Source organism: Herpailurus yagouaroundi, unplaced genomic scaffold (assembly GCF_014898765.1).
Source record: "Herpailurus yagouaroundi ecotype Mexico unplaced genomic scaffold, PumYag 28, whole genome shotgun sequence".
Classification (NCBI taxonomy): Eukaryota; Metazoa; Chordata; class Mammalia; order Carnivora; family Felidae; genus Herpailurus; species Herpailurus yagouaroundi.
In genome coordinates this window covers 49,256,742-49,268,934 of record NW_024412376.1, presented here as the reverse complement: position 1 = coordinate 49,268,934, position 12,193 = coordinate 49,256,742, and the positions used below count along the sequence as shown (strand labels likewise).

The following is a 12,193-nucleotide window of genomic DNA, read 5'->3' as shown; positions in this document are numbered from 1 at the left end:
AACACATTTCCAAATAAAAATTTTTTAATGAATGCCATTTTTCCAGGTTTATTTTAACACATGCTTCAGTTTTTCACATCCTAAATTGTTTCCAAATTGATCTTTTCAAGATTGATACCAGATATTTCAATTTACAGTAAACTGGAAATGATTTTCAAGTTCAAATTTCACAATGACCTTTGACAAACTAGACAGATTTGTTTTGTCAGTGAAAATACTTAAGCTAAATTTCCAGAACCCCCCCTTTCCTGCCCCCCCCCATTTATTAACAGCATTAAAGTAGAGCAAAAGTTCTGGTGACCTTATCTCTCAATTCCAATTTCTTAATTCTCAATTTCTTAAAACAAGTAGAAACAAGTCAAGGGAAGTATAATTGAGAACAAGAAGGTAGAATATTTTAAATTGAAAATCTTCCAGAAAGTCTATAGACCATACACACCCAGTGCTCTCACATAAATGTTAAGAAAGTAACATTCATTTTTCCTATAGACATTTATTTTTCCTATAATTAGCTATATACGTTTATGTGTGTGTATATATACATACTATGTATATATGTATGTATGTATACATGAAAATAAGCCTGAACTATATCATAGTCTCATTCAACATAAAGACCTGGCCTCAAGTTCCAATGTGGCACAAAGACTGGCTAGCAGAAATGAACCCAATTATGTAATGACCTTACAGACATATTCATTCACATGGTGTAATGTAAAAAAAAAAAAAATCCCAAAAAAATCCTTCACTGTCCATTAAATATTTGAACCACTTATAATTTTAGAGCTTTAAAAATTATTAAAGATCCCCTAGTCAGTCTTGTTCTCTTACAGAAAGTGAAGCCTTAGAGAAGTCAAGTCACTAGCACACAATTAGGTTAGTGACAGTGAGATGCAGATCTTCATCTCCTGACTTCAGGGTCAAGGCTCTTTCTCATACATCACACTGTAAATGAAAGTTTTATAAAGTATGTCAAGTCTTTACCACAAAAATATTTTCTATGTTAAAATAAAAGTGATTTTTAATAAGTAAGCTTATTTATTTCATTCTTAACTCAAACTCCTCTGACAGCATAAATGGTAATAACTAAAGCTGAAGTTGATAGCTAAAGTTGATAACTTCAAAAGGAGGAAAAGCAAAAGTGTATCCTCAGTACCTTAACGTATAACAATATAGTAGTGGTAATATTAAGTGCTTTATAAACTTAGAAACAACAGTTTTGCTAACAATATTCAACTTAAAGCTTACCTCCTTCTACAAGTTTTCATTAGTATCAGTTATTATACACTAATCATCAACCTATTATAGCATTAACATTTATGTATTGCATAGATTTACATCTGTCTCCCCAATTAGACTGTAAAATCTTTATGAGGAAGAATTATGTCTAACACTTGATGACTTCCCTCAAGGGAATAAAAAAGTATCATTCTATTTTACAAATACAAACTTCACAAACATTACTCCGCCAACATCACTGGAAATTGGCAGCAATCTAAATTTTTACTAATTTAGATCCATGATTCTTCATTTTATGGGTCACGTTTCCTGCCCAACTTTTAACTCACTGAATAATCCTTGGGTAAATCAGCAAACCTATCTCAAGTTTCCTTCTAAAACAGAGCTTGTAAAAGAGCTTCAGATTACGTGAAAATTATTGAGGAAATAATCTGAAAACAATTATATGTAAAACATATTCTTTACAGAATATTATACTCACAAGGAAACTTCAATTGTAAGATTCATAAATACTAAAGAAATGCAGTAAGACTAGAAAACAACATATAACCTAAAAACCTCTTATCAAAGGAGATAAAACTTGTGTTTTCAAATTGCAGACTGCCTATATATGTTTCCACTCCAAACAAGATATCTACAGGTCTCGTTCAGCTTCGCTAATTCCAAAAGCTTATGAAAGAAATACCTTCCACTGGGAAAATTAAGCCCTCTAACATTAACAATGTTTTTCCTAATTCTGTGGGGGCTATGCTACGGTTCTCCTGGTATGTTCACAATCACTGAAAACATTTCTCGAAATGTTTAACACTCAGAGAAATATCACTGACCCCCACAATTACAGGTATTGTTAGTACCAGTAACATGAGGCCTAAAATTCCATTCCTTCATATTATTAATGGACTGAACATACAGAAAAGGAACCAAGTTCTCGCTGTACTCTGCCTCTTATTTACTGATACTTAGGTTCTTGCTCTTACAAGAAAATAACTGTCAAATATGTTTTAATCATCACGCAGTAAACTGTGATTTTTCTTTGGGACTTTTGATATGTGTATTACATCTTACAGGATAAAAGGCTAGTCACTTATGTGTTATACAATACAGTTATATTATTCAAGACTTTATTTCAACTTAAAGCCCTTCCGTTAAATTTAGAGATACGCATTTATGTTCATGATTCTCCCCAACCGAACTACTAATTTCACACTCTCAAAGGGTAACATCTTTTTGCAACATTAGTCTTTGGTATTTCCCATCTTCCAACTCCCATAGCTGGCGATATGAAACAGAACCCGGGGAAAAGAAACATGTATGCTTTGTTGTTAGCATAAGTAAATAATATTCAAGCACTGCTACATCGATTCAGGGCCCTCTCTGCGCTGTCTGCTATTAAGTAAAGCTGCTTTTTCTATGTAACTTAAGTCCGTGCCCTTCCGCTGCAGCAGTGGCGCTGCACATCCCCCACCCCCGCGGCCACTTCCGTGTTTACACTCCTCTTCCCTCCAATTCCATGCGTACATTGTCAGCTTCACTCCCGCCCAATCTTCATTGGCCCAGCGCGGGCCCAGAGTCCCGCCCCCAGAAATCAACGTTCTTATTTGGAACATCTTAGAGAGCAGATTGGAACCAAAGGCCTGTCAATCCCGCCCGTTCTGTCCTCTCCGAGGCGCTTCCGCTATGGTGGGAGGTTTGGGGGGGAGGGGAAAAGGGGGCAATTCCGTGCTGAGACTTCCCTAGGGCCAAGACTCCCTCTCGCCCGCCCCACTCCTTCACATTCACCCACTGTTTACAAAAATAACCGTTCTTCTCTGATGCCTCAACCGTCCAGGTCAGGGGTACAAAATATATTCCGTGTCCTTCCCATTCTTACCCCTAAAAAAACAACCCACGAGGGAAGGGGCATAAGCCTACTTCTTCACAGCCACCCATTAAATGAGGAAAGGGAGGCGGGCCCCTGAGAGCAACATCAACCCGGGCTATTCCACATTATTCAGTGACCCTTTCCAGAACCGTTACTCCTGAGACTGCACAAGGTGGGGACGTGAAGAGGAGGGGCAGAGCATTTTTTTGGCGGGTATCGGTCTACCGGACGTGGCCCGGGGCTACATCGTCCACGCGGAAGTCACGGATTTGTGGACCAAGTCTCAAAGGAGAACGGAGCGGGGGTGGCGAGCGTTCACCGGAGAAGCCCGCCGCCCCCGACCGCGGGCAGTAGCGGCCTCTCCGGCCAGACAGCGTGGCAGGCGCAGCCGAGAGACAACAGCCTCACTCACTTCCTGGTTCCTCAGCAACTGGGGTGAAGCGCACAACTCGTCCGCCCCCGAGTCCCCAACTTAACTGCGGCTCGGTTCTCCGGCACCAGCTGCCAGCGCTCCGCCCGGCAGCTGCCGCCGCTGCTCGCCGAACACACCCTGAAGCGACAGCGCCAGATTCGAGGCAGGTTACTCTCCAAGGTGATCACTTCCTGATTCGTCGCCTCCATTACTTCATTCACTACCCCCCTTTCCCCCGGCCGCCCCGGTGACTGAGGTGGACACTGAACCCCCTGCACTGACCGCCACAGGGGAGTCACCCCGCCTTCTGTGCACCCCCTCTCCTGCTGCACCGATGCACAGGAGAAAAGTTCCCTGTCCTTACCAGCCCGGATGAGCAGATCCAGCTGGTTCGTGGGTCCCTCATGCAGAGACGTCGCCATGTTTATCCCGGGGCTGGAGCTGCTGCTTCACATTGACTTACACCGTGAGCAGCGGCAGCAGGGGAGGAGGCGGAACCCACGGCCGGAGATACACGCCGTGCGACCGACACACACTCACGCACTCGCACACACTCAGACGCCCGGATCCTTGCGCGTCCTCCGACAGGAAGCCGAGGCCGGCCCGCCTCCCGCCGCGGGGCTGAGAAACCCCACCACCTAACGGCAGGGGCGGCGGCGGCGGCGGCGGCGGCCGCCTCGGCTGGCAACGCGATCCTTCCGCCCCGCGTTCAGACAGGAAGTCCCGGACGCCCGCCCCGGAGAGCGGCCGCGGCCCACGGCGAGAGACACCTGAGGCTGGAAACCGCCCCGGTAGCCGCGGCTAGGACAAGGCCCCTCGGCAGGAAAAGGCACATTTCACGCTCTGCGGAAGAAAAGTCTGCAATTGTCCCCACTTTGGAAAAAAGCCATTAATCAAATTTTCTTCCTGGAAGAGATCTAATACCTAGTCCAACAGCTGTAAATAAAGGTGGCTATTTAACTTGTTTTGGCTGTTTCAAAGCTTATGCAACATGTAACCCGTCCACTTCAAAAAGCTGCACTTTAAAACAGGAATACCAACAACAAAAAAGGCATACCTACAAAATATTCTAAAAGCTTTACTTGGAAAGTTAAGTAGTTTACAACTACTTTAAGAGGCTGGCTTCATCTTTTTTCCTCTACAGCAGTGTTAAAGAGCACACTAAACAGGTATTTATTAGTAAACAACAGAATTTGCCAACCTCTGGGAGATTAGATTATCCTTCCCCAATTTGCTAGTCATGAAATTCTCTTCTTACCCTTTCATTTCTGTTTGGTTCATTTGGAAACAAACGTATTCATTTGTATCATCTACTTCTAAAAATCTTTTTCATAGAAACAAATAAGTACATGCTAAAATACAATAGAAGAACGAGATAAATTGCCATTTAGTGATTTTAAATTTATTGACAACACAAAATCAAACCAATAAAATGACTCAGATGAATCTTCATTAAAACAACAACAAAAAATGCTTCCCTGGTTTCAAAATTTCAGAACCTAAGTTTGAAACAAAATGTTGCCCTGAAGTTGTTTCTACATAAAATTTACATAAAACAGTGCCTCCTACAGAGTAAGTGCTCAGTAAGTATTGGCTAAATACACACCAAAAAAAAATTTGGCAGTTACAAATTTAAGGTACAATTTTTATGATCTGAATTGAATGAACTGTGCTGATAATCCGAGGGGAAAAAAGTTTTCCAGTGGTAATATTAATGCAATATTTGGCAAAAGTTTGCCCAACATGTCAGTGCAATTTTAGAATAGACTTGCATAGCCCATGACTTTTTTTTTTTTCATTTATATACTCATTTATTCTCTTGGAGCTTTGTCCTAGCCCTTCCACCATGATACCCACCCTCCCATAAAAGAACTTATATGCCATTTCCAGAGTACAACTCCCCTTAAACTCAATAAGGATCTTTCTTGCATTAGGTAAACTTTCACCTGTTGGACAAAAGGGACTATATGAGTGGTAGCTTTTTAAATCTCTAGTCAATTTAAAACAAGGATCATCTACTGATAAGCAGCATCTTAAACTGAGACAGATTCCAGGTGGGGGATGATAAGGAAAACCAAGAAGCAATTCCTGGCTTTAGGCAAATCACTGAAATTGATAATAAATTTGAATGTCTACTCCTATCAATCAGTAGTTTTTCATGTATTTAAAAAGAAAGAGAAGCTTATTTTTTCTGGAGGCAACAGGTTAACTTGGGCTCAAGGAGGAATACACAACAGAAGAGTCAGTTTGAAGTATGATATATAACTTTTATCTCACGATTTGCATCCTGAGATATATCTTAAGAAGTCAATAGAGTGTATTTTACTCTTTGTACATCTTAATTATATGTATTTACCTCGCCTTATATTTTAAGTTCCAAGAGAAGAGAAGCTGTATCTATTCCCACCTAATACTTGACAGTATTCCTGTGTGTGTGTGTGTGTGTGTGTGTGTGTGTGTGTGTGTGTGTGTAATAACAGAAATCAATTCAGAAAGACTGGAAAGTATTCCTACATATTTAAAGTTCTTGTAAAAACACAATTCCTTGGGCTTTAATGCAATTCTGCCTTGCTACTGAAACCAGACTTTCAAGAGCCACCAATATTTTTTGCAAACTAAAAATACTGTATTGGGAATAGCAAATAAGGAAAAGCTGCTGCTGGAAATATAAATTGGTACAAACTTTCAGGAAAGCAGTGTGGCATTATATATCAAGAATCTAAAAGAGGTTCATGTATTCTGACCCAGGAGTTTCATTTCCAGGGCCTAGCCTGAAGAAATGGAAGACACTCAATGGATTGATTGCTCCATTAAAAATGATTTGAAGAATTTTTTTTTTTTAAGGAATTGTCCAGCTGTTTTTCCTGGTGACTGTACCATTTTACATTCCCAAACCAGCACTGTATGAAGGTTCTAGTTTCTCCACATCTTTGCCAACACTTAACTATTTTTGGTCCATTTGTTTTTTATTTTTTATTTTTTTCTTATTTTCTTTTTAAAATTTAGTACTTTTTTTTTAAGTTTACTTATTTTGAGAGAGAGAGACAGAGAGAGACAGAGAGCGTGCGCAGGAGGGGCAGAGAGAGGGAAGGAGACAGAATCCCAAGCAGGCTCTCCACACTGTCAGCTCGGAGCCTGTTGCAGGGCTTGGACTCATAAACCACGAGATCATAACCTGAGCCGAAATCAAGAGCCAGATACCTAACCAACTGAGCCACGTTTGAAGAATTTTTAACAACACAGTAAAATAGTAAAAATATAAATGTGCCAAGATTTAATTACATATGTATTTGTTCCACACAATATGACCCAAACCATGTAGTACATGTGAATGTATGTATATATAATATGTGTACGTGTATAGTATACACACACATTCACACACATTCATCTGCATTTCTCAAGTCTTCAAGATTAAGCAGGTATTAATAAGCAGAATAAAAAACTGAGTAAGAATAGATAGGTTAGCATGGTAGACACTTTAGAGCAAATTCACATTCTGCTAATAACATTACAGAAAGGTATCTCCTACACTAAAGTTACTGCTCTATATTAGCAAGGGAAAAAAGATAAATAGCTAACTTTTTGGAAAAAATTTTTAATGTTTATTTTTTATATTGGGGGGGGGGGGGGGGGAACAGAACCTAAAGCAGGCTCCAGGCTCCGAGCTGTAAGTTGTCAGCACAGAGCCTGACAGCCTGCTGCAGGGCTTGAACTCACAACCAGGGACATCATGACCTGAGCTGAAGTTGGATGCTTAACCAACTGAGCCACCCAGGCCCCTGATAAATAGCTAACTCTTATTGAAATAAAAGCTAGTGGTTCCATGGTGTAATGGTTAGCACTCCGGACTCTGAAATAAAAGCTACTATGCTAAATGCTTTACCTTCGCTTTTTTCACATATTCCTCTCTACATTTCTGTGAAATGTATATTGCCATTGTGCTCATTTTATAGATGTGGAATCTAAGGTTCCGTGAGCAAGGTCATCGAGTTAATGGGAGGCAGGGCCAGGATTTGAACCCAAACACTGACTCTAAGAGCCCTTACTCTCAAACGCTACCCAAGCACCAAAGTAACAAGGCCTTCTTGTTATCTGTTCTTATTTGTTCTTATCTGTTACAATGCATTTAGTACCTGTCCATTTTCTTTCTTGTCTGAAAATTAGTTTATATTCCTCCCTTCAAAAGGTGGAACCTAATTCCCCTCTCCCTTTGTGTGTGGGCTGGACTTAATGACTCACTTATAACAAATAGCATAAAACTCAAGTGATGATGTAGAACTTCAGAAACTGTCTGCTTGATCTCTTCCTCTTGGGTCACTCTCTCCAAGGAAGCCAACCACCATGTCATAAGTACACTCAAGTAACTATGCAGAGAGGCCTTTCAGGCAAGAAAACAGGGCATCTTGCCAACAGTCTTGTGTCTGAGCTATCTAGAAGACAGACCCCTCCCCCCAACCCCCCAGCCCTAATCAAGCCTTCAGGAGACTGCAGCCTCACGAAAATCCCTGAGCTAGAACCATGCAAATAAGCCACTCCCCAATCCTTAACCTTAAAAACTACCCAGGCCCTTGGGCAGCTCAGTCGGTTAAACATCTGACTTCAGCTAAGGTCATGATCTCACAGTTTGGCTGGAGAATTTGAGTCCCGCATCAGGCTCTATGCTGTCAGCACAGAGTCCACTTCAGATCCTCTGTCTCCCTCTCTCTCTGCCCCTCCCCTGCTCACGCTCTGTCTCTCTCTCAAAATAAATAAATAAACATCCATAAAGTATTATTAAAATGAAGGCGTTTGAACTTAAAGTCACATATTCATTTATTCAACAAAGAATTATCTAGCACTTACTTTGAGCAAGTTTCTATCATAGGTACCTATTATCACACCTGGTAACACTACGTTATATTAACAAAAGAAAAGAATTAAGCCTTCCTAATTCACATAGAACTCCCACTAATGGTGAAGTCCTTAGAGACAGTATGATGTACAAAATTGCTTATACATGAAATTAGGGAAGAGTGAGTATATACTACATTTTTAACTACCACCCAGGAAAGTTAAATTATTTATATGTATAAAAGCCTTCATAAAGCATACATTTTTAATTAGGGGTTCACAAAGGCAAAATTTTGTTAGTACAATGTGCATTTTTCTAAGAAGAGTCATGGCTATTTTTAGACTCTCAAAGAAATCTATGACTCCTAACAGTTATTTCATCATAAATTATCTTGCCGTATGCATTTAAGGACCACGAAAACCCTACAGTGAGTAAGGACTCAGTATGTACCGTTTTGAAGGTGGATGGTTTGGTTTAGGTTTTCTGCATTTTACTTAAGTTATTCCCGGGCCCGACTCTTCCTTGAGCTTACTGTCTCTACACTCTATAGTTTACACTGGGTGACACACAGCTTCGGATTCTTAGAAGCCACTCCTAAAAGACCGTCAATTGATTATTGTAGCTGGTTTTTTCTAACGGATATTAGAGAAACAACTCTTTCCAAATAGCATTTATTAAGTGCCCATATGTACATGACACCCTGCAAAATGAGTTTAAATAGTTAACGATCTCTGTATTTCAGATAACATTTATGACAGCTGATTTCAAGGGTTTGGGTTCTTTATTATCCTTAAAGAATTTGTAGAATCTTGAATACTCTGTAAAAATCTTTTTCAATTCTTATGAAACTTTCTAAGAGCTAATACATAATTCCCATTTAGCATGTTTATGAAAAAATTAACAATGGAGTTCTTAACTAAGATCTACTGCAACTCTAGGTTAAATTCTATCTTGAGTGATTCCAAAAGGAATATTCAGATTAACTAATTTCTTCCCCTCTCACAATACAGCTTCTGCGTGCTACCTACCAAAAAATTCCTCAGAGGTCAACACTGAGCTTTTAATTGCCAAACCCAGCCAACTCCTCTTAGTCCTCCAAACGAATGACATTATTGGCCACCCCTTAACGAAATCCTTCCCTTCGTTTGATTTTCATGAGAATTAACTGCCTGGCTTTGTGTTTTTTTTTTTTCCTATTTGTTTCTTTTCAGTTGATTTCACCCATTTCTCCACAACCCTTAAAGGTGGCTGTCCTCCCAAAGTGTGATCCTTAACCATCTTCTCTCTTCATTCTTCACTCTCTCAAGAATGTTATTACCCATCCAACACTAGTGTTTTCAATATTATTTCTCTACTGATCAAAAATTAGTATCTCAAGGCCTGACTTATTATTTTTTTAGCTCTAAGCTCTAATTTCCAATGTTATGGTAAACATCTTTATTGGGCTAACCCACTGGTACCTAAAGTTCTTTTTTTTTTAAATATTTATTTATTTATTTATTTTGAGAGAGGTGGGGCAAGGAGGCAGAGAGAGAGAGAAGGAGAGACAGAATCCCAAACAGGCTCCTCCACACTATCAGAACAGAGCTGGACGCAGGGCTCGAACTCACAAACTGTGAGATCATGACCTGAGCTGAAATCAAGAGTCTGATGGACGCTTAACCAACTGAGCCGCCCAAGTGCCCCTAAAGATCTTTTATCTACAAATCTCCTATCAACAACATTACCATCTTTCCAGGCTAGAAATCTGCATCATCTATGATCCTAGTTTAGGTATTCATGTATTATACAATTTTTGAGAAGGATTCAAAACCTACGTGAAATTATAAAACATAATGTAACAAACATTTATCTTTCCAACATCCAGAACAACAACTGTTAACATTTTGTTATTTATGCCTGAAGATGCTTTTTTCTCCCTAAGAAATAACACATTACAGGGTAAGATAACATCTTTCAGGACTACTCTCAGTTCTCATTCACCATTTCATTTCCAAAGAAACCACTATCATTAAGTTTTATGTATATTCTTCTAGTCTATTTTTTACATTTGTGTGTGTGTGTGTGTGTGTGTGTGTGTGTGTGTGTCCCAGAATAATTTATACTATTATTTTGCATGCTTTGGGTACATAAATGACATTATTCTATATACACCATTATAAAATTTACTTTTTTTCATTCAAGATTTACATTCTATCCATGCCAGCATAAATAAATATTGCTATGCTTTTTAGATGCTGCAAAATATTCCAATACATGAATTTACCCCATTTTATTCATCAAATTATCTACTGGTAGGCAAATAAATTTATTTCCATTTTCACTTTAATGAACAATGCTGCAAAAAATTCTTATCTCAACACGTATGCTAGGGGTGTCTGGGTGGCTCAGTCTGTTGGACATCCGACTTCGGCTCAGGTTATCATCTCATGGTTCGTGGGTTCAAGCCCCACATCGGGCTCTGTGCTGACAGCTCAGAGCCTGGAGCCTGCTTCTGATTCTGTCTCCCTCTCTCTGCCCCTCCCCGGCTTGCACTCTCTGTCTCTCTCCCTCTCTCTCAAAACTAAACATTAAAAAAAAACATGTACGCTAGAGTTAGTTCACTGTATATACCTACAAATAGAATTTTTATAGAATAGAATAAGTACATTTTTAATTTTATATGTTACTCTATCCGAAGTATCTATGCAAGTCTAAAATCCCATCAGTGATGTGGTAAAAGTTTCCATTTTTCTCAAATTCTTGTCAATACAAGATATAATCAGACTTTAAAAAGTCTATTGGGTGACAAGAAAATTTTCATTGTTGTATTAATTTGCATATACTTAATAAGTACTGGGGATACTTTTTCATATACTTACTGGCCCCCTATAAATTGCCTAGTCATATCCATTGTCATTTTTCTAGGATACTTTTTGTCTTAATGAGGTATAGAATGTCAACATATCATAGATAATAATTCAGATATCTGTTGCAAATATCTTCTGCCAACCTGCTGTTTGACTTTTAATTTGGTTGGTCTATAGTATCCTTTGTCCTATAAAAACTTTACATTTTGATGTAGTAAAATGATTATGTGTTTTAATGTATGTTAAATAGTCCCTGGAATAAAAAGGAAATCATAAAGAACTTAAGAAATATTTAGAAATGAATTACAATTAAAATATAACATGTCAAACTAGGTGTGGCATAGCTAAAACAGTACTTCAGAGGTCAGGAGATGAAAAGGTTTAAAAATAAGCTAAGCATTCAACTCATAAAGATGGAAAAGTCAACAGAACAAAACCAAAGAAACAGAAGGAAAGACATAAAAAAGGGTAGGAAAAATGAAATAGAGAACAATAATTTTAAAAAACAGAAAAGATTCACAAAACCAAAAGATGGTTTTGAAAAGATTAATAAAACAGACCTTAGCAAGAGTCATCAAGAAAAGAAGGTGCAAATATAAAACAAAACGGGAGAAATAACCATAAGTACAATAGATATAGAAAATAAGAAATCAGTATTCTAAACAATTGTATGTTAGGCTTAAATGTGGATGAATTATATAAAGAAACTGTATAAATTATATAAAGAAAAAATGAATAGTAAGTAGTAGAGAAATTAAAATGTAGTCCACAACCTCCTCTCCATATTATTTGTGAAAAGTCCTAAACTTAAAACAGAGCATGGAGAATCCATCAATTAACTGACCACATCGAAAGATTAAAGGAGAAAAATTGTAACTTACCAAAAAATGCAGAAAAAGCATTGGATAAGACTCCATATTTATGTATAACTAATACAAAAATAAAACCAAAAGCACAGATGGGAATTCTTTATACACTAAAACCTACAACAAACATTA

The 12,193-nt window shown here is 38.6% G+C and overlaps 1 protein-coding gene across 13 annotated transcripts in view; it reads right to left on the bottom strand.

Moving 5' to 3' along the window:
* ELF2 (E74 like ETS transcription factor 2) overlaps positions 1-12,193 on the bottom strand; it is a 95,389-nt gene that overhangs the window by 18,747 nt on the left and 64,449 nt on the right. For 2 of the 13 annotated variants that reach the window (XM_040473774.1, XM_040473802.1), the window contains exon 1: positions 3,877-4,231. The exons of 8 other annotated variants lie outside the window; for them this stretch is intronic. In XM_040473774.1, coding sequence (XP_040329708.1) covers positions 3,877-3,934 — 58 coding nt within the window. In that variant the 5' untranslated portion in view covers positions 3,935-4,231. Of the gene's footprint in view, positions 1-3,876; positions 4,237-12,193 lie in introns of those variants that run through there. 3 more of the 13 variants (XM_040473761.1, XM_040473784.1, XM_040473780.1) reach the window with 3 other exon arrangements.